The sequence below is a fragment of the Pelodiscus sinensis genome, chromosome 3 (genome assembly GCF_052426305.1).
Source record: "Pelodiscus sinensis isolate ZL-2025 chromosome 3, ASM5242630v1, whole genome shotgun sequence".
NCBI lineage: Eukaryota > Metazoa > Chordata > Testudines > Trionychidae > Pelodiscus > Pelodiscus sinensis.
The window spans coordinates 199,862,101-199,883,370 of NC_143054.1; the positions used below are offsets into that span (position 1 = coordinate 199,862,101).

At 64.1% G+C, this 21,270-nt stretch overlaps 2 protein-coding genes across 4 annotated transcripts in view; both read left to right on the top strand.

The window, feature by feature from the left end:
* The first annotated feature begins 880 nt into the window (after positions 1 to 880).
* MRPL2 (mitochondrial ribosomal protein L2) lies at positions 881 to 8,742 on the top strand. Its single transcript, XM_089777574.1, has 8 exons — positions 881 to 985; positions 4,586 to 4,671; positions 5,420 to 5,588; positions 6,176 to 6,317; positions 6,515 to 6,630; positions 7,164 to 7,274; positions 7,982 to 8,055; positions 8,493 to 8,742. The coding sequence occupies exons 1-8, from the start codon at positions 946 to 948 to the stop codon at positions 8,703 to 8,705; spliced, it is 951 nt and encodes a 316-aa protein (XP_089633700.1). The 5' UTR covers positions 881 to 945; the 3' UTR covers positions 8,706 to 8,742.
* Positions 8,743 to 10,769: 2,027 nt separating this feature from the next.
* Positions 10,770 to 21,270, top strand: part of LOC112544328 (cullin-9-like) — a 43,027-nt gene continuing 32,526 nt past the window's right edge. For 2 of the 3 annotated variants that reach the window (XM_089777575.1, XM_089777577.1), the window contains exons 1-6: positions 10,770 to 10,850; positions 15,039 to 15,645; positions 17,066 to 17,220; positions 17,483 to 18,001; positions 18,269 to 18,404; positions 20,836 to 21,026. In XM_089777575.1, the coding sequence (XP_089633701.1) occupies positions 15,051 to 15,645; positions 17,066 to 17,220; positions 17,483 to 18,001; positions 18,269 to 18,404; positions 20,836 to 21,026 (1,596 nt within the window). In that variant the 5' untranslated portion in view covers positions 10,770 to 10,850; positions 15,039 to 15,050. Of the gene's footprint in view, positions 10,851 to 13,201; positions 13,442 to 15,038; positions 15,646 to 17,065; positions 17,221 to 17,482; positions 18,002 to 18,268; positions 18,405 to 20,835; positions 21,027 to 21,270 lie in introns of those variants that run through there. The other variant, XM_089777576.1, reaches the window with a different exon arrangement.

Consider the following 21,270-nt stretch of genomic DNA (forward strand, 5'->3'; position numbering starts at 1 on the left):
GGGGGGGTCAGAACCGGGGGGGAGGACGGGGGGGTCAGACGCCGGGGGGGGAAGGGGGGGTCAGAACTAGGACGGGGGGGTCAGACGCCGGGGGGGGGAAGGGGGGGTCAGAACTAGGACGGGGGGGGAAGGGGGGGTCAGAACTAGGACGGGGGGGGGGGGGTCAGACGCCGGGGGGGGGGAAGGGGGGTCAGAACTAGGACGGGGGGTCAGACGCCGGGGGGAAGGGGGGGGTCAGAACTAGGACGGGGGGTCAGACGCCGGGGGGGGGGAAGGGGGGGTCAGAACTAGGACGGGGGGGTCAGACGCCGGGGGGAAGGGGGGGGTCAGAACTAGGACGGGGGGTCAGACGCCGGGGGGGGGGAAGGGGGGGGTCAGAACTAGGACGGGGGGTCAGACGCCGGGGGGAAGGGGGGGTCAGAACTAGGACGGGGGGTCAGACGCCGGGGGGAAGGGGGGGGTCAGAACTAGGACGGGGGGGTCAGACGCCGGGGGGGGAAGGGGGGGGTCAGAACTAGGACGGGGGGGTCAGACGCCGGGGGGGAAGGGGGGGTCAGAACTAGGACGGGGGGGTCAGACGCCGGGGGGAAGGGGGGGGTCAGAACTAGGACGGGGGGTCAGACGCCGGGGGGGGAAGGGGGGGGTCAGAACTAGGACGGGGGTCAGACGCCGGGGGGGGAAGGGGGGGTCAGAACTAGGACGGGGGGGTCAGACGCCGGGGGGAAGGGGGGGGTCAGAACTAGGACGGGGGGGTCAGACGCCGGGGGGGGAAGGGGGGGGTCAGAACTAGGACGGGGGGGTCAGACGCCGGGGGGGGGAAGGGGGGGGTCAGAACTAGGACGGGGGGGTCAGACGCCGGGGTTCCGGGGGGTCCGGCAGGCGGAGGAGGGAGCGATTCGCTGCCGGCTCGGCCACGCCCCGCCGCGCCCCTCGGACCGACCGCGCATGCTCCGCGGGGGGGGGGGGGGCAGCGCCGCGCAGCGGGGTGAGTAAGGCCCCGGCCCGCGTGCTGGGGGGTGGCGGGGGCCCATGGTGGGGAGAGAGCGAGGCAATGACCCCTGTGCGCTGTGCGGGGGGGAGGCCCCGGCCTGCCATGCGGGGGGGGGACAGAGCCCCCCGTGCTCTGCCGGGGGGGGGGGACAGAGCCCCCCGTGCTCTGTGTGTGTGTGGGGGGGTGCAACAGAGCCCCCCTGTGCCCTGTGTGTGTGTGGGGGGGTGCAACAGAGCCCCCCTGTGCCCTGTGTGTGTGTGTGGGGGTGCAACAGAGCCCCCCTGTGCCCTGTGTGTGTGGGGGGGGGGTGCAACAGAGCCCCCCTGTGCCCTGTGTGTGTGTGGGGGGGTGCAACAGAGCCCCCCCGTGCTCTGTGTGTGTGTGGGGGGTGCAACAGAGCCCCCCGTGCTCTGTGTGTGTGTGGGGGGTGCAACAGAGCCCCCCGTGCCCTGTGTGTGTGTGGGGGGGGTGCAACAGAGCCCCCCCGTGCTCTGTGTGTGTGTGGGGGGTGCAACAGAGCCCCCCGTGCCCTGTGTGTGTGTGTGGGGGGTGCAACAGAGCCCCCCGTGCTCTGTGTGTGTGTGGGGGGGGTGCAACAGAGCCCCCCCGTGCTCTGTGTGTGTGTGGGGGGTGCAACAGAGCCCCCCGTGCCCTGTGTGTGTGTGTGTGGGGTGCAACAGAGCCCCCCGTGCTCTGTGTGTGTGGGGGGGGGTGCAACAGAGCCCCCCGTGCCCTGTGTGTGTGTGGGGGGGGTGCAACAGAGCCCCCCCGTGCTCTGTGTGTGTGTGGGGGGTGCAACAGAGCCCCCCGTGCCCTGTGTGTGTGTGGGGGGGGTGCAACAGAGCCCCCCGTGCCCTGTGTGTGTGGGGGGGTGCAACAGAGCCCCCCGTGCCCTGTGTGTGTGGGGGGGGTGCAACAGAGCCCCCCGTGCTCTGTGTGTGTGTGTGGGGGGGTGCAACAGAGCCCCCCCGTGCTCTGTGTGTGTGTGTGGGGGGGTGCAACAGAGCCCCCCCGTGCTCTGTGTGTGTGTGTGGGGGGGTGCAACAGAGCCCCCCCGTGCTCTGTGTGTGTGTGTGTGGGGGGGTGCAACAGAGCCCCCCCGTGCTCTGTGTGTGTGTGGGGGGGGTGCAACAGAGCCCCCCTGTGCCCTGTGTGTGTGTGGGGGGGGTGCAACAGAGCCCCCCTGTGCCCTGTGTGTGTGTGGGGGGGTGCAACAGAGCCCCCCCGTGCCCTGTGTGTGTGTGGGGGGGTGCAACAGAGCCCCCCCGTGCCCTGTGTGTGTGTGGGGGGGTGCAACAGAGCCCCCCCGTGCCCTGTGTGTGTGGGGGGGTGCAACAGAGCCCCCCGTGCTCTGTGTGTGTGTGTGGGGGGTGCAACAGAGCCCCCCCGTGCTCTGTGTGTGTGTGGGGGGGTGCAACAGAGCCCCCCCGTGCCCTGTGTGTGTGTGGGGGGGTGCAACAGAGCCCCCCCGTGCTCTGTGTGTGTGTGGGGGGGGTGCAACAGAGCCCCCCGTGCTCTGTGTGTGTGTGGGGGGGGTGCGACAGAGCCCCCCGTGCTCTGTGTGTGGGGGGGGGTGCAACAGAGCCCCCCGTGCTCTGTGTGTGTGTGTGGGGGGGGTGCGACAGAGCCCCCCCGTGCTCTGTGTGTGTGTGTGGGGGGGGTGCGACAGAGCCCCCCCGTGCTCTGTGTGTGTCTGTGTGGGGGTGCAACAGAGCCCCCCATGCTCTGTGTGTCTGTGTGGGGGTGCAACAGAGCCCCCCGTGCTCTGTGTGTGTGTGGGGGGGGTGCAACAGAGCCCCCCGTGCTCTGTGTGTGTGTGGGGGGGGTGCAACAGAGCCCCCCCATGCTCTGTGTGTGTGTGTGGGGTGCAACAGAGCCCCCCCATGCTCTGTGTGTGTGGGGGGGTGCAACAGAGCCCCCCCGTGCTCTGTGTGTGTGTGGGGGGGTGCAACAGAGCCCCCCCGTGCTCTGTGTCTGTGTGGGGGTGCAACAGAGCCCCCCCGTGCTCTGTGTGTGTGTGGGGGGTGCAACAGAGCCCCCCCGTGCTCTGTGTGTGGGGTAGAGTGGGGCCTAGCTCTGGCGGCTGGGACGTGCCCTTGGCGGTGGGTGTGGGGGGGTACAGCTCCCCACCAGGCTGGCTCTGCTCGGCTCCTGGAAGCAGCGGCCTGCCCTCCCTCCAGCTTCTGGCCCCTGGCCATGGGGGCAGCGCCAGCGGGGGGCAGCGCTAGCGGGGGGCAGAGCTGGCTGCGCCTCTGCATGGGAGCTGGGGGGGGGACAGGCTGTTGCTTCCTGGAACGGCCTGAGGGACGTGCTGCCCTGAGCCCCTGCATGTGCCAACCCCCTGCCCTAGTCGTGAGCCCCCTCCTGTCCTCTGCACCCTTGGGTTCCAGCACACCCCAGAGCTCTGACCCCCGCTGGAGTCCTCACCCCACTTAGCCCAACCCTCTGCCCCGATTTCCCTCCCACTCTGAACTCCTTGGTCCCAGCCCAGAGCATCCTCCTACATCCTCAGCCCCACTCCAGGGTCTGCAGCCCAGCCGGAGCCCCCACCTCTCCTCCCCCCATCGCCTGCCACAGCCCAGACCCCCTCACTTCCGGCCCCACCCCAGAACCCACATCCACAGTCCAGAGCCTGTACCGTCTCCCACGCCCCTGCACCCTGCCTGGCCCCCTGCCATACTTGGAGCCCCTCGGTTCCACCCCCCAGCCTGGAGCCCCCGCCTGCACCCCAGGGTTGCCAACTTCCTGACTGAACAAAACCCAACACCCAGGCCCTGTCACGCTCACTCCATCCCCTCTCCTTCGCCATTCGCTCCCCCCTTCCACCCTCTCCCGCTCAAAATGGGACACCTGGTCACCCTAGACCAGGGCTACTCAACACGCAGCCTGGGGCCCGTTTGTTTGCGGCCTGCGGGTGGGAGCCAAAACAAAAGAGTCGTCAATGGAATGATGTCAGGCTTCTGTTGGGGTGCGTTTTAGTACCGTTCCTGAAGTGTGGCTGCGTTAGAAGTGCTGTCCCGTGGGTGGAAGCGGATAACCGGGGCATTGTATTAGGATCAGCAGGGCTGACTCAGTGGGGCCTGCGTGCTGTGTAGTGTTGCCTTCAGCTTTGTATTCGGGCCTGGCAGTGTGAAAAGCTATTTGCATAGATTTGCATGTCTATTTGCATGTCTATGCAACCACACTTAAGTTGCAACCCTGGGCATGTGCTGTGAGAGTCACTGTGGCCCCCGGGGCTTCCAGAGTTGAGTAGCCCTGGCCTAGACCCCTCCTCCCTTTTCCCCAGCTGGAGCCCTGACCCCCCCCCAGGTGCTGACCCCCCCCTAAGCCAGCCTGGTGAAAATGAGCATGTGCGGCAGGGAGAGTGAGAGGTGTGTGAATGGGGGGGCACCTCCGAGAAGGAGCAGGGCGGGGCCTTGGCGGAGGAGGGGCAAGAGTGCTGTTTTGTGCCAGTAGAAAGTTGGCAACCCTAGTGGGGGGGGAGTGAGGCACGGTGCCCACTTGGAGCTGGGCGGGGGGATGGTGAGTGAGGCGTGGGCCCCCTCTGTGCTCTTCCTGCTGGTCACTGATCTCCTGTCTCTGCTCTCTCCCCAGCCAGCAGCGCTGCCGCAATGGCTGTGTCCAGCCTGACTCGGGCTTTAGGGGCCCTGCTTCTGTCCTCTGCCCCGAGCCTCCCCCAGGTACCGGCCTGTGGCCCGTCCACCCGAGGGGGGGAGTGGGAGCATGTCCTATGCAGCATGGCAAGTTCTCATGGCGCCTGTCTGGTGTGGGGTGGGCGCATTCCTCTGGGCAGGCCCGGGGCTTGGTAAGGGGCCTGCAAGCTGAATGCCTACGCAGATTGCCCTGAACATCGTTGTGACACGAGTTGTCGTGTAGAGCATATCTTGGGTCATTTGGCCAAGGGGTCCCCAAAATCCAACCTCCACCCCCACCTGCATGCAAAAAACCCCGAGGTTTGCACGCAGCGGAGAACAGACAGGCTCGGTGCATGCCAGAGGTGGGGGGAGCTGACACCTGAGCCCACTTTTTCTTCCAACTCCAGGGAAATGTCCAGTTAAAAAGGAACATGGTGAGGGTGGTGGGAAGGTCAGAGGGGCTCGGCCCTTCTGTGTGCTTCTGAGTCGCTCCCCATGGGAATTAATTCCTAGAATTCAAATATGCCCCCCGCGTGGAAAACTGGTGCTGCAGATGGCGTCCCTTGGGGAGCTGGCAGAGCAAAGGGGGTGTGGGTAGCTTTTCTCCCACAGTCCCTGGAGTGCCAGCTTTACTTTTTGTCTGGAGGGGCAGCACCCGTCTGCCACTGTCACCGTGTGTCAGACCCTCCCATCGGGTGGCATTGCAGTTGTAACCTCGTCACTTCCGACCCCAATGTCTCCCTGGGGCTGGAGGGCAGCTCTCTGAGTTCCATGTTTGGTTTGGATTTCCCAGATAGCTCAGCCTCCCAGGCTGGTCTGCCTTGGGAGGCAGCTCCTCCCTGCCTGCCATGGGTTCAGCACCTCCGCGGCCCTCTCCACCACCAACCCTCTGTGGAAATGCAGGATCAAGTACACAACCAGACCCATCGGCATGAAAAAGACGGGTGGCCGAGATCACACGGGTACGTCTGGCGCGCGGATTCCCTGGTCCCTCTCATCTTTTCCATCCAGGTGTGGATTTTTCCCATCCGTGTGCAGAATAACATTTTGATGTGCACCGAGGCATGTGCCAATGTGCACCATCCATAGAAACAAAACCCAGCAGTGGCCACTCTGCTACATAGCTGAGCAATATTGGAATCTCTCCTGAGTGGCTGCACAAGCGCACGGCTGACAGGGAACGCTGCCCTGCAGCAGAGGGAGGTTTCAGAGTGACGCTCAGGGACCCCATTCTCCTAGGGGGGAGGGAGATAGAGGAAGCAGAGAAGTTAATGGCCCAAGGTCCAGGCCATGGGTCCAGGAGGGCTCTGCCCTCCAAGGCTCTGTACGTGTGGGGCCTGCTCCTGCATGCAGGCCGGGGGGGGGGTGGCGGTGGCATGCGGGCCATGCAGGGACAGTGAGCTGCAGGAAGCTGGGGCGTTAGAATGCCCCAGCGTGGCCAGACCCTTCCTCTCACAATCCGAGCCAGCGCGTAGGTGGACAGCCAGCGTTCCCCGAAGGGGGGCCCGGGGTGGGACCGGCTCAAGGGCGGCTCTTGGACTCTGTGCAGGGCGCATCACTGTCCATGGTATCGGCGGGGGACACAAGCAGCGCTACCGCATGATTGACTTCCGGCGCCTGCGCTACGAGCCCGGGGCTGAGGAGGGCCCCTTCGAGGAGAAGGTGATCCAGGTCCGGTATGACCCTTGCAGGTGAGGAGCGTGGATCACGTTTTGGGCCAGTGTCTTGGGTGTGGGAGGGCAGGGCACGGGCCTGGCTGCCCTACGTGGCTGGGGCCCAGGGGAGGTGGCGATGCTGTCTCACGCTGTGGGAGCCGGGGGCGAGGCTGGTCGGCTCGCTGCCCTCCCCACCACAGCGCCCTCACGGAGCTCTTCTCGGCCTGTGGCAGGTCAGCAGATATCGCCCTGGTGGCTGGCGGCAAGCGGAAGCGCTGGATCGTTGCCACAGAGAACATGCAGCCTGGCGACCTTCTCAAAACCTCCGGACACATAGGCAGGATGGCAGGTGAGCCTGGGTGGGCTGCTCTGGCAGACACCTGCTGGCTGGGTCCCAGGGCACAGGCCTGGCTCCCCGGGGTGCTGCCGGGCCTGTGAGGGGCCGCACGTCTCCGTCAGACCCTCCCTCGGGGTCACACCACAGCACTCCGTCTACACCCAGTCTTGTAGCTGCTTCGGGTGAGGGGTCAGGTGGAAGGAGCCAGCTCGCTGGGACACCAGACAGGCCCCTCTGGTGCAGGGCTGCAGGGTTTGGGAGAATCGTGCGAGAGGGGAAATTGACTGACGGTTGGGGGGAGTTCACATGTTCTCATCCTGCTGTGAGGGCCTCCCCTGAGTGTGGGGCACAGACCCAAACCGGAGACGTTGCCTTGGAGCTGGCGCTGCAGAGTCAGAGGCCGCGCTGCCTCCCATGGAGTGAGGGGTTAGGCCAGGTCGGATGCTGCTGGGGTCGGGAACCGGAGAAGCCCCATTGTGGCCTCCCTGGAGCCGCTGTGATCAGCTGACTTGGTGCTAGCTTGCGGATGGGGCTTTGTCTTTCAGTCTCTGCCAGTGAGGGGGATGCGTACCCGTTGGGGGCGCTGCCCGTGGGGACCCTGATCAACAACCTGGAAAGCCACCCCGGGAAAGGAGCGCAGTACATCCGAGCAGCAGGTGAGACGGGCCCTCACCGGAGCAGGCCTGGCCTCGTCCCTCTGGGCAGGGGAGCAGCCTGGATGGCGTTGAGTAGAGGCTAGCCAGTGGATTGTGCTGGTTTGCCTGCAGGCAGGCTAGGCTCTCCCTCTCGCCATCTTGCTGGCAGCTCCTCTGGCTCTGATCTGGGTGCCCAGCCCCAGAGATCTGTGGGTGCTGGTGTGAGGTGGCCAGCAGGGGGTGCCTTGCTCTGGGGAGGCAGGGGCCTGTGGGTGCTGCGGTACCAGTGCTGATTCCAGCTGGTATCAAGAGCCCCGCTCTGGCAGCTCTGCCCCTTGGCTGGGGCGAGTTTTTCCTCTTGCTTTGCTGGGGATGCAGCTTTCCCCTGCCAGAGCTGAGGCCTGACCTTCTCAAACAGCAGCTCCTAATAGCCTAGTCCGTGGGCGAGCAGCGTCCCCCGGGGCAGGGGCCCCTTCCCAAAGCTACTTGCCTGCCTCAGGCCCAGGCCCGGGGCAGTTGCTTACACTGGGGCTCTGGAACGCTCCCTCCCTGTGGGGTGTGCCTGTCCCCCCCGCACCCGTCAGAGAAGGGAAGAGGGGAGGGCCCTGTGCATCCGGGACAGAGCCGCTTCTCTCCGAGGCACTGCCAAGGGCTCCTGCTTGTTGGCTGGTGGGGACCGTTGTTGAGGGAAGCAGTAAACTAGCTTGCCCTTTCCTCGTGTGCTGCAGGGACCTGTGGGGTGTTGCTGAGGAAGGTGAATGGAACGGCCATCGTGCAGCTGCCCTCTAAGAGGCATATGCAGGTAGAGAGGGGAGAGCGGGGAGCAGGCGGGGGGTGCGCACGCATCTCTGCCTGGACGCTGAGCAGTGGCTGCAGCGCCAGCCACAGAGGAGGAAACGTGCGGGTCGTGGTTGGGTCTGTGCTCGGGCCGTGGGCACTGCAGCACCTAGGCCTGTGGAACGTGGACAGGCCATGGAGCTGGGGCCAAGAGGGTAGCCAGTGGTGAGACGTAGCTCTCAGCTCTGCCCCAGGTTAGGGAAATCCTGCTGTGGTGGGGTGGGGGTGGCCCAGTGCCTGCCAGGCTGCCTATGCATCGGAGGGGTTCCACGAGAGCACACCGAGATGTTGGGGCTGTGGCCAGTGTCTGCAGGCGGCAGCGGCCAAGCACGCCCGTGGCTCCCCTCCCGTGGGTGCTGTCTGCCTGGATGCGCCTGCTCACGGCCGCTCTTCCTCCCGCAGGTGCTGGAGACCTGCATGGCCACGGTGGGGAGAGTTTCCAACATTGAGCACAACAAGCGGGTCATTGGGAAAGCTGGCCGGAACCGCTGGCTGGGCAAGCGCCCGCACACTGGCTTATGGCACCGCAAGGGCGGCTGGGCGGGGCGCAAGATCAAACCGCTCCCGCCCATGAAGAGCTACGTCAACCTGCCCTCGGCCGCAGCCCGGGCCTGACGCCTGGCTCCTCTCAATAAAATCCACCCCTGAGTGAGCTCTTGTCCTGCAGCGTCTGCTCTGCGCAAAACTGCCAGAGGGCCGTGGGGCCGCGTGGCACTACGGCCATGTGCCGGCCCCCAGGAGTGTGGGCACGGGGCGACTGGCCCCATCCTCGGGGCTCCTCTGGGCCTTGGGCCACGGAGGTGGCAATGTCTGGAGTGTCCAGCGGATTTGTCCCCTTTAGCATTAATCCATGCATCTTCCCCTTTCCCCAGAGCCCTCTGCACAGCCAGGGACCCGACCTCAACCACCTGGGCCGGCACAGTCAAGGTCCTTGTTCTCTGAGAAGGGGTGGGGGGGCTCACGGGTCACCCCCTTCCTACTGAAAGTACTGGACCCTTCGAAGAACCTCGCTTCTGGGGCTGGAGATGCCACAGGAATCTCGAGGTTATGGCTGACTTAATCTCTCGCCTGTCCTGTTGCCTGCAGCATACAGGGGGTGCCCTCCCGTTACCTCTGTGTCCCACAGTGAGGTTGGCCCGGCCCCAGCGGTCTCCCTCTGCATTATGCCAGGGCAGGGCATGCTACCAGGCCGCTCTCATTCTCTTCCCGCAGCCGTGGATGAGAGAGCCACGGGGTACTGCTTTGGCACAGGGCATGGGACGGCTTTGGGCCCCCTGCTGGCCTTGACTCACATGGCATTTCAGTTGTAGCAGAGATCTGTGCCTGGGAGGGAATGAATGTCAGGTGCTGGCCTAATGTCAGACCTGCTGGGATGAGCCAGGAATGGCAAGCCGAAGACCTGGGTCTGTGCCCTGCGGGAGGTGACGCTGGAGAAACTGGGGCCGGAATGGGTGCCCTTAAGGAGGACACAAGGGGCCTCAGAAGTGCAGTTAACTCCAGAACTGTGATGCCCAGAATCAAAGGGGCAATCCATGCAGAAAGCCTGTGTACCTGGATTGCAGATACCCCGAGGTAAGCCTGTGGGGCCTGGAAGGAGCTTTTCGCAGCAGGCACTAGTCCCTGGCTCCTCCCTTCTGCAGCCTCAGCTTCTCCAGAGCCTTTGTGGCATGATGGCTGGGTTCCACCTCAGTGCTCCAGACCTGGTACTCTGGCTGGTGCCAGAAGCAAGGAGAGTTGGAGGGGGGTAGAGAGGTAGGGGGTGGCCAGGGTTTGGAGAGGAGGAGGGGGCTGAGCCATGCCTGCCTACCGAGCCCTCCATCCAGTTTCAGAACCTAATGTGGTGCTCAGGCAGAATGGGCATGGGGGGGAGATGAGCAGGATACAAGGCTCAAGAAGACAGAACTCTGATGACCCCATGCAAGGAATCTTGGATGATCCTACCGTCCGTTCTCTGGTTGCTTTGTGCCACTCGAGGGCAGTGCAAACAGCCGGAGCGTATGGACAAACAGGCCCTGAATTTGCTACTCTGCATCTCCACTGCTTTGAGGCGCAGTTCTGTGTTTGAACCAAGGAATCTACGAGTAAGAACGTCTGAGGTGCCTCCAACCCCCTGCACATCCAGGACTGGCTTCCACTGTGACATGCCAACAGGAGTGACGGGGGCACGAGGGAGTCGTGCAGCAGACACCGTGGGGGAGGGGCCGGCTAGCAGCAGCGGAGGAGCTGGCGGGGAGGGGTGCCTGTGTCTGCAGCAGGAGGGCCTTGCGCATTCAGCCTGGGGAACAGAGCAAGGGTGGCCCAGCTGCTGTGCTCTCCCTGTGGCTGCTCTGGGGGGTGCAGGGCCACCCGCACTGCACAGCGGGAAGGGGAGCAACGTGAGCTGGGGCTGCCCTGCTCCACTCTGCCTGCCAGTGGGGGGACCAGCCCCCCAGGCCATCTTGGTTGGTGTAGAGGGGGGAGGGGTTGTCGGCCCTTCCCCCCTGAGGGGGTGTCACGGGGACTGGCCCCCAGGTTCCTCCTCTCCACGCGCGCTTTCCTGCCAATCAGCGTGAGTGGCAGGGTCGCTGCTGAGGCTGCCAGACTCTCGAGCCGGGGCCCTCAAGGGCTGGGGGCGGGGCTTTGACACGAGGCTCCGCCCTCCCCCTGGCGCCCGCCCGGCTTTTCCGGTTCGCGGGCAGCTTGGCTCCAGCCGCGAGCCGTCGTGGGCGGGGCCGCGCATGCGCCCAGGACCCGGAAGCGGCGCGGGCGTGGCCGGAGCAGGTAACGGGCGGAGGCGCCTCCCCGGGTACCCTGGGAACCGCGCGTCCCCGCCCCGCCCCCCTCAGCCACTCGGGCCCGCCCCGCCCGAGTGACCCCCCCCCGCAGCCCAACGTCACAGGCCGCCGGGGGGAGCCTGGCTCTGAAACGGGCCGCCCCGCCCCGCCAACCTTTTGGGGCTGTTGAGCACACGGGGCCGGGGCTGCTCATGTGTCGTGCAGCGGGGGCAGGGGCCACGCATGTGCCACGTGTGCTGCGTGCCCAGGAGCGGGGTCGCCCACACACCCGGGGTCGGCACCGCGCATGTGCCACGTGCCTGGGGCAGGGCCGGCCCAGATCCTTCGGTGGGCGCACATAAATGCCCCGGTGGGTGCCATGGCGCTCGCGGGCACTGCTTTGGGGGACCACTGCGTTAAACTGTTAGGGATGTTAACTAACCGTTAATTGACTAATCAAGTTGGCAATGGAATTTCTATTGACTACTCAATTAGTTAAGGGGGGGATGCTCCCACTGCAGCCTTGCCTCTCCTGCCCCCACCCTGCACCCCGCGGAGACCATGCTGGGGGGGAAGCCGACTCCTACTTTCCCCTTGCTGTGCTGCCTCTGATACAGAGGCAGGGGGTGGGGGGGGGAGGTAGGAAGCGACTAGTTGAGTAGTCACTTGACTACCCAGTAAGCCTGTGCTTATCGGATAGTCGACTACTCGACTAACCACTTCTATCCCTACAAACTGTAAGACATCACCAGGATAGATGTATTCACCTGAGAGTTCAGAAGGCACTCAGATGTGAAACTGTAAAACTAGAAGCTGTGGTACATGACTCGGCCCTGAAACAAGCAGCTAGGCCATGTGACTGGAAGGCAGCTAATGCAATACTGGCTTTTAAAAAGGGCTCGGGAGGTGATCCTGGCAATTACAGACTGATGAACCTAAGTCCAGTACCAAGCAAACTGATTGGAAACTAGTAAAGACGAGAATTATGTGAGTAAGCCTGGCTGTTAACCCAGCTTTTGTAGAGGAAAGTCATGCCTCCCGATCTATTAGAATTCTTTGAGGCTGTCGACAAGCATGTGGATAAGTGTGATTCCTGTCGGTGTAGGGTTTTCAGAAAGCCTTTGAGGATTAGTGCTGTGGTCCCTATGATGGGGTGCAGTCACAGAAGTCCCCTTGGGATTGTCCCCCAGTGTGCTGATCATGCCACTGATGTCCGTCTTGCTCTCTGGGGCTCCCTATTACCCCCTCCTGCTGGGCCAGATCCTCTGGTGTCACCCAGACCCGGCACAGAGTTGGGGTTACTACCCCCCTGCAGAGCAGCACAGACACTCATCCACTTCTGCTTTGGGAAGATGCAGTTCTAGGGCACAGCACCCAGGAAACCAACCCCCAAAGGGATCAAACCCTCAAATAAACCCGTCTTTCTCTGAGTAAAAGTTTTACACAAAGAAAGCTCATGAGGATGTGTTCACCCTCTTTATCAATGAAAGAGAGAGAGGCATACTGGTCATTCCCCCCAGATAACTATTTACGCTGGACTTGATAGTAAGGGAAAGTGTTTTATTAAGTACAAACAGTCGGATTTCAGTGGTTGTAAGTGAAAACAGACAGATTAAAGGAAATTACTAGTTTAAAACAAAAAGAAAACCCAGAGCTAGTTCTAATTCACTGAGAAACTTACTGCATGCGGATTCTTACCTTGAAGAGCTGTTCTTATTTTAGGCATAATCTTCAAGTCAGACACACACTCTTTTACTCTGATTTGGGTCTTCTGCCCACTATGTATCCTTTTAGGGTGTGCCAGGCCGTTGGTCAGGCCAACTAAGGGCAAAAGGCTGTTAGCTTCCCATTGTTTAACTAGAATCTTGTGTCTGACATTCCCACCCCCTTCCTTGGAAAAATACCAGGTTCAAAAATGGATCCAAGTAGCAGATGGTATGGTTACATGTCATTCTAGTCCAGTCAGCTTTGGGCTTACAGGATAAACAAGGCTGTTTACAAGTTAAGTTGATCAGCACGTCATTAGGCCTTCGGGGTAGGGGGGAACTGGCTCTTGTTAGCACATTGAAAACTGGGAACAGACTCACACTTCATATTTCTGACTTCACATACCAGAACCAAATGCATCAGAATAGGATCTACCGATCCAGTGGGTTGTAACGTTAACGTTGGTAGGTTACATGGGGTACTTTGTCCAAAGTAGCTTCCCAGTTCTGCATGTTTATATGCAAAAGCCGATTTTCCTGAAGTTTTGAGGGGTGGGACCAGTCCCAGCTTTGGAATTCTCCCACGTCTCCGTTGGTGTGCCAGACCGAGGGCTCTCACTTTTCCTCCAGGGTAAACCATGCAGCTTCACCACCACCTTCGAACTGGCCTCTGTGAGCCCCATCCAGTGAGTCCGGCTGAGTCCGCCCACAGTGCAGGGATCCACGCGCCTCCCCCAGCCTTTGCAGCGACTCTCCTGCAGCTTGTCAAACAGCAGGCTTCGCTTGGTACATGGAACTCAGCACAGGGCTTCAGAGCCCAGCCAAGCAGCAGTAAACGGCTTCCTGCAAGTGCTGCCTGTTTCCCTCTCTGACCTCCTCCATCAGCCCCCAGGTGAGAGCTCTGGGTCCTTCCAGGAGCCAGCTGCTCTGCCCCACTCCATACCTCTGCCGTGCTTTTATCTGGAGCTGGGGAATTGACAGCAGCTCTGTCTGACCCTCCAGTAGCTTTATCCTCTGCTCCCGTCTCTGTCGCCTTTCCAGGCTATCCAGCCTGGGTTTGCCATGAACTTTCTCCCTCCGTGTGCTTGTTGTATGACGTGGGTGCCACCGCCGTCAAAAAGGCTCGCGAGCTTTAGGAACGGGACAGAAAATAGAATAGTGGTGATGTGTAAATCCACGGTGCGCCCCTTCTCGAACACAGTTGCGCTCGTTCCCCCTCACAGGATATAGTGGAAACGGTTCAGAGGAGGGCGATGAAGACCATCGAGCATTGGGAAAGATTTCTGTACAAGGAGATTCTAAAAAGATTAGGTCTGTTCAGTTTTGAAAAGAGACAGTGAAGGAGGGATGTGATAGGGGTCTATAAACCATGACTGGTGTGGGAAAGGCGAGGAGAAGTGTGATTTACCACTTCCCACAGTGCAAACACCAGGGGGCATTTAGTGAAATGAGTAGGCAGTAGTTTAATACAAGGAGGAGGAAAGTACTTTTTTGCACAGTGTGTGATTAACCCGTGGAACTCATTGCCGTGGGAGATTGGGATGGGCATAAGTGCAACTGAGTTGAATAAAGAACTAGCTAAGTTCATAAGTTGCGGAGGGGGAGCCATGTTAGTCTGTAACTGAAAAAAAATTGAAAAACAACGAATAGTCCTGCAGCACCTTAGAGACTAACAAACCATGGAGCTGGTGTCATGCGCTTTCGAGGGCCCCGCCCACTTCTCCAGATGCGGGGAGTTACAGGCAAGGAGGACAAGTCCATCAATGGCTGATCCTCGAGACGGCCCTGGATGTGACTCCTTGCTAGGTGTGACCCTCAGCATCTGACTGTCGAGGCTGGGATGGGAACGGGTGGATCTGTCCACACTTGCCTGGTTCTGCGTGCTCCTACTGACTCTTTCGGACTGGCCGCTGCCAGCACCGCGATACTGGCTAAGGGGGCTGTGGGTTTCGCCCAGCGTGCCTGTGCGTGTATTCCTTCCTAGCCCTCGCAGGTAAGCCTAGGGTTTGGTCAGCGGGCTTTCAGCAGAGGTGGCGATTTGCCTAAGGTCTCACAGCCGGTCGGTGGCAGGGCAGGGCCCGGGTCTCCTGCGTCTCATACCAGTGCCCTGCTTCCGTGGCTGGGCTCCTGGGGCTTTTCCGTCCGCCGGGTGGCTCCCATGGGCCTGGCCCGTCGCAGCCCTTCTTGCCGTCCGCCCCTAGCGACGGGATTTATGGTGAAAGCTCAGTGCACGCAGCTGTGGGAGCCTGAAATGGGATGGGAGCCTCTGGCTCCCCTGTAACGGGCTGGGCCCCGGACTCACAGGGAGCGTAGGGTGAGAGCAGCTCACTTGCTGATGGGGACGTTCCCTCGAGGGCACTGACGGGGGGGCAGGAGGCCCAGGGGACAGCTTTCCATCCAGCCCCCTCTCCTCCCAGCGGGGTCCCAGCGGCTCTCGACCGGGCTCCCTGGCTGGATCGTAACCTGCTCCCGCCTCTCTCTCTGCGCAGACGTTCCCCGTCATGGTGGGCGAGAGGAGGAACGGAAACCTGCTGGTGCACCTGGGGCCCGCGCTGCAGGCCTACCCGGAGGAGCTGATCCGGCAGCGCCGGGGCCCCGATGGCCACACGGAGTACCTGATTCGCTGGAGCATCCTCAGCCTGGAGGAGGGCCCGGGGAGCAGCACCAATGCCTCTTCGGCGGAGAGCAAGGCGGAGAGCATCCTGATGTGGATGTCGGCGGAGGAGGTTTACGCCAACTGCCCGACGCTGCTGGGCAAGAGGAAGCCGGAGGGGCAGCGGGTGAAGGAGGAGAAGGCCCCCAGCGCGTTCCCCCCGGACGTGGAGCTGGACGAGGCCTCGCTGCTGGAGATGAAGGCTGACGTCCGGAACCTGGTGCAGCGGGCCGGCCGGCAGATGGCCGGGCCCACGGGGCCGGAGTCCTCCGTCCTCAACACCATCCACGTGCTGAGCGCCTACGCCAGCATCGGCTCGCTCACGGGCGTCTTCAAGGAGACCGGGGCCCTGGACCTGCTGATGAGGATGCTGTGTAACGAGGAGAAGCAAATCCGCCGCAGCGCCGGCAAGATGCTGAGGGCCCTGGCTTCCCACGACGCAGGTGAGGTCTCCTGGCGGGGAGCCCCCGCGAGGGGCGGGGCTGGGCCGAGGCTGCTGGACATGGCGGGCGGGGGGCCGGGTGGGGCTCTGGGAAGGGAAGACGTTTACGTAGGGCCCTTTCCCGACCGCCAAGGGATTCAGAGCTGGGGTCACGTCCCTTTGAGCATGGGACTGGCTTCTGCTGCCCAAGGGAACGCGGCAGCCACCAGCACCCTGAGCCCCCCTCAAACAGGGACTGGCCCTGGGCAGAGCCGGGCAGAGCGCCGGCACCATGCCTGCTGCTACGCGGGTGTGCCTGTCCCGTTTCCCCTTCCCAGGGAGCCGGCAGGTGGGTGGGACCGGCTGGTACGGCAGGGAGCTGTGCTGCCGGGCATGCTGGTAGAGCGGCTCGCCACCGCGGGTGCACCCCCCCCCAGACCGGAGGTGTGGCCTGCAATTGGATTTCCCCAGCCCAGGGACACGTGTGGACTCGTGATGCTCTAGAGCAGACTTGCCTTGGAGTCAGACGGCCCCCTTGGGCTCTAGGCACCACGCCACCAGGAGACTCGACCGAGGAACCGTCACTTCCCGTGGAAACCCACAATAATGTTCAGGCTCCGCCCAGTCCCACCGCACCGGTCACTTCCCCCGGCCAGTCGGACTCGGTGTCAGCCCACGACGAGGCCTGTAGCCCCTCCTGTAACAAACCGACTACAGGCTTATTAACCGACGAGAGGGGAGGGCTCCTGCCCCGGTTACAACGGGAAACGTGCAGGCAGGCGAGTTACTGCCTCGGATTTCGCAGGGCACGGTCAGTGTCTGCGGGAAGGAGCTCGGGGTGCCCCTTCGGGCTGTCCCAGGCTGAGCAGCGCGGGGGTCTCTTGCTCGTGGGCAGGAATCTTTGCCCCCCGAGTCCAGACGCGCTGCGGGGGGGGCCGCGGGCTCCAGAGGCCGGGTCGGTGCGAGCGGCACTCGGCAGGGCTCAAACGGCCTCGGCAGCAAACCCCTCGCACAGCTGGGATCTGGGTCTTACCGGCGCTGACCCGCAGGCGAGCCGGGCCCGACTGGCCCGTGTCCAGGGAGCCTGGGGCCTTGGCGTGAGCTGGCACCCGGCCTGCCAGCCTCCCCCTCCCGGACAGCCCAGGGCAGCCTGTGTGGCTGGGACGGCTCGGGCGGGGGGAGAGGGCAGCTGGTACTTGGGCCTGTCTGTGTGGACCCAGGCGCCTCCTTGGTTTGGGCAGCAGCCCCCGGCTGCCCCGGGGTGCCTGCCTCGTCTCCTGGGCAGCGGGAGCCCTGGGGCAAGGGCTGAGCAGGGTCCCTGCAGGCTGGGTGCCCCGAGAGGCTTGTGGGATCCCAGCCCTCCAGGCGAGTCCGGGGGGGGCCGAGAAGGCTGCGGCAGGGCGGGCGCAGGGAGGCATTCAGCCCGTGTGTGTCGGCTGCAGGGAGCCGGGCCTACGTTCTCCTGTCCCTGAGCCAGCAGGACGGCATCGAGCACCACATGGACTTCGACAGCCGCTACACCCTGCTGGAGCTGTTTGCAGAGACCACGTCCTCCGACGAGCACTGCATGTCCTTCGAGGGGATCCACCTGCCCCAGGTGCCGCGGGCGGCTAGCCGGGGGAGGGGCGCAGCCGGGCCCGGGGGGCTGTCTGGGCTGGCGGGATGGGGGAGGGGAGGGGAGGATGCTGGAGGCCTGTTGGGGATGGGGGAGGGGAGGGGAGGATGCTGGAGGCCCGTGGGGCTGGGGGAGGGGAGGGGAGGATGCCGGAGGCCCGTGGGGATGGGGGAGGGGAGGGAAGGGGGGGAGGATGCCGGAGGCCCGTGGGGCTCGCTGGACTCTGACGCCGCGCCCGTTGCAGATCCCCGGGAAGCTGCTGTTCTCCCTGGTGAAGCGCTACCTGTGCGTCACCTCCCTGGTGGACAAGCTGAGCAGCAGCCCGGAGCTGGGTGGGGAGCGGCCGGACGGCGCAGCGCCCGGCACCCACGTGGGGGAGAGGAGCCGTGTGCAGCGGGAGTTCGAGTTCAGCATGGCCATGGCCAATCTCATCTCCGAGCTGGTGCGGGTGATGGGCTGGGACCGCAGCCAGAGGCTGGAGCTGCTGGCCCTGCCGGCGGGGCGGCCCCGGGTCGTCCGCTCCATCTTCCAGCCCAAGGCGCCCGCCTGCGCCGCCGTCCGGGTGCCCGCCTCCCTGCCCCAGAAGGAGGCCAGTGCCTTCAAGACGCGCTCGGCCTTCCCAAGCCGCAGCAGCTACGTGGAGTACGTGCAGGGCAGCCTGGCGCGGGGCATGTGGGTGCGCATGCTAGAGGACTACGAGCAGGTCAGCGCGGGCGACGAGGGCGAGTTCCGGCAGAGCAACGATGGCACGCCGCCCGTCCAGGTACCGTCTGCAGGCGCTGGGGAGAGCCGCTGGCCTTGGAGGGGGCGCTGGGGAGAGCCGCTGGCCCTGGAGGGGGCGCTGGGGAGAGCCGCTGGCCCTGGAGGGGGCGCTGGGGAGAGCCGCTGGCCCTGGAGGGGGCGCTGGGGAGAGCCGCTGGCCCTGGAGGGGGCGCTGGGGTGCGCCGCTGGCATGGGGGGCTCGGGCTGGCGGCTCCTGCCTGGGGGCTAAGTGGCCCTGCGTGACAGGCTGTGTTGGGCTCCCCTGCAGGTTTACTGGCAGTCCCTGGGCCGCACCTACTGGGTGCACTGGCACATGGTGGAGATTGTCAGTTCCACGGGCCAGGCGGAGCGGGAGGCGCAGGAGAAGGTGTCCAGCCTGACGGAGAACCTGAAACTGACCACTGGTGAGTGCCCCCCCCCCCCGGCTCGGGACTCGCTCCCTGGATCATGGCATCCTGCTCAGGACATGCCCCCTGGCAGCGCCCACCCCTTCCGGGCATCAGCCGTCCTCAGTCCAGCTGCAGCCCATATGTCTAGCCGCTCGCTCAGGGCAAGCTGCCCCGCGACCCCAGCACCTTCTCAGCCCTTCGGCAGGGCCACACCTGGGCAGGTATCCGGCTGGGGCTTCTGTCCAGCTCCCCTGAGCCTGCGCAGCTCTGCTCCTCTTCACTCTTCCCCAGGAGCCCCCTGCTCTGCTGAGCAGCGTCTTGGAACAGGGCTCCGGCGAGCTGCCCTCGATTGCGCCCTGCACGCCCCTCTCTGATTGGCCTTCCCGCAGGCTCCGCCCCTACAGTTGGTCCCCCCCACGAGATCTGTAGGACTGGGGCAAAGCACAGGCGGGCGACACGGTCCGGGATGCGCTTGTGGCTGTGGATTTGGCAGGCCCGGCAGATGATGGATCGGCGCCTATTGAGAACATGCCGAGAGGCGTCTCAGTGGGGAGAGAACCCAGGAGGCCAGGCAGGTGGGTACTTGGGCCATGACGTGCACAAAGCCTTCCAAACTCAGAATTAGCTAAGGCCCCGTCAAGCCGCCGCCTGGGCCCATTTCCGCTCCCTTGCAGCTACTGGAAGATTGGCCGGGAAGACCCGCGGACAACTGGGGAAGACTCGCCTCGCGCAGAAGCTGCTTGGGCCGTTGACGCTGTTCCCGCCGAAGGCCCAAATCCAGAGCGTCCTGGGCGAAGTCCATCGCTTGCTGAGCCACGTGCGGGTGTGTTCCAAGAAGCAAGCAGAGAGTGATGCCCCCGACGCAGGGCACGTTCAGATCTGCTGCCCTTGTGCCGATGAGACGCACCTGGGATCCTTCTGAGGGGAAAGGCAAGATGCCGCGTTCCTTGAGAATGCCGTAGAGAAGCAGCTGGCGCCCGCAGCCTGAAGACAAGCCCCCACCCAGCGGCCCTGCAGATGGCGCATAGTTACCATCAGTCGTGGCCCCAGTCGTCTCGCTGGCCAGTCTGGCTGAGGGAGGAGTCGGGTTCCTCTGAGTTTAATGGCCACAGCTCCCCTCCTCAGACAGGGAAGTTCCCGTTGGAGTCTAGGTGCTGCAGCGTCTGGTTGCCGTCACGTCCCCTTCCAAGGTCACCTCCGGTTCCCAGCTTATTCCTTGGTGGCTCTTGTTCAGCTTCTCAGCTTTGGTTTGCGTCTCCCCTTCGCTCAGTTCTTCAGCCAGCCGCAGGCAGCAGGGATGTTCCCGCCTCATCTCCAAGTGCCTCAAGTCGTCCGGACCTCCCCGAGGCCCTTCTCCCCCGCTCGTCGCTCCCCCCGAGCCAGGGACAGAGCGCCCGACAGAGGAGGGCAGCCTTACGCCAAGGCCCAGCTGCGTTCGCAAAGCAGGCAGCATCAGCGCGGGAAAAAGCGAGATAGAAGCCTGCAGACCTTGCGAGCAAATCGCCGTCGGCCAAAGCATCGTGCATCACACTCCCGTTGTGCACCCGCTACGACAATACACGCTTGGGCTGCGCTCTCAAGTAGGCCAGTTGTGCGCAGGGGGGCAGTAGGGTGTGTGCCAGACTACCCCCCGTATTGGGAATGGCTGGGCCTCGGGGGATGGAGGGATTACGCCCGCCGTGTGTGAAATGACGGGTGCCGACTCAGTCCCTCAGGGATCGGATGCTCACGGGCAGAGCCTGGAGAATAGCCCCAGATGAGAACCGAACCGGCGCCGGCCCAGCCCGACGGGATATCCCTGGCCCAGCCAGAAGCAGCCCCTGAGTCCCGTACGAGACGTGCCGGTGACTGCTGACAGCATCTCCCCAGGCCTGGCGCTTTCGGGCTGTTTCTCTGGGCGAGGATGTGCGTGCAGGCTTGGCAGAGACCGGGCGTGGCCAATGAAGAAACGTGGCAGGACGGACTCACCTGGGGTTAGCCGCGAGGCGAGTCCCTTGCGTGACGCAGGCGATGCATCCGCGGGGCCAAGGGCCGCTGACAGATCCCTGCACGGCAGTGCAGCGAACAGCAGGGGCTCTCGACCGCTGTCGGCTTGCGTGGCTCTAGACTGGCCACGTGTGGTACCGCCGCCTGGGGAAAGGGCTTCCCGCTGGTTCCCAGCCGGCCCTGTGTGTCCAAATGCCCACCGACCAGAGGCCACGGAGCTGGGAGCTGGTGGGACAGAGCCCCCCAGCCGCCGCCCCTTGCAGTGACCCCCCGACACGTCTAATTCCGATGGTTTCTGCGACTCGCGTGGCACCGCCCGTGCCTTTCAGTCACTGCCTTGCCGGGGAGGAGAGTTCGCTGCTTGCTCCCAGGGTTCCCTCGGCTGCCTGCCTGGCCCCGGCTGCCCTCCCCTGGGGCGCTCGGGGCGGTGACAGGCTCTCTCCTTGCTCTGCCCCCGCAGTGAGCCAGACGTTTTACTGCAAGCCCCAGGGGGGGCTGTACTCCCTGCCCTACCTGACGGAGCGGGGCTGCGAGGAGGGCGGGGCCCTGAGCCGAGCCGAGTGGTGGGAGCTGCTCTTCTTCGTCAAGAAGCTAGAACCGCCCGAGCAGCGGGAGATCGTCCGCCTCGTCCAGCAGCACCAGGAGGAGCAGGTGGGGGAGGAGAGATGCCGGGGGGGCAGCAGGATGGGGGGAGATGGCCGTGGCCGGGGGCCAGGATGAACGGGAGCAGGTGAAGGGGAGATGGCCGTGGGGGCAGTGATGGGCTGGGGTGCGGTGGGAAGGGAGGCTGAACGGGAGGGCAGGCAGGGCGCCGGGAGCAGGGGTTGGGCTGGAGCAGAGGGAGGGGGAGGAAAGAGGAGACCAGCAGGGCCTGATGCTTCAGCAGCCACCGGCA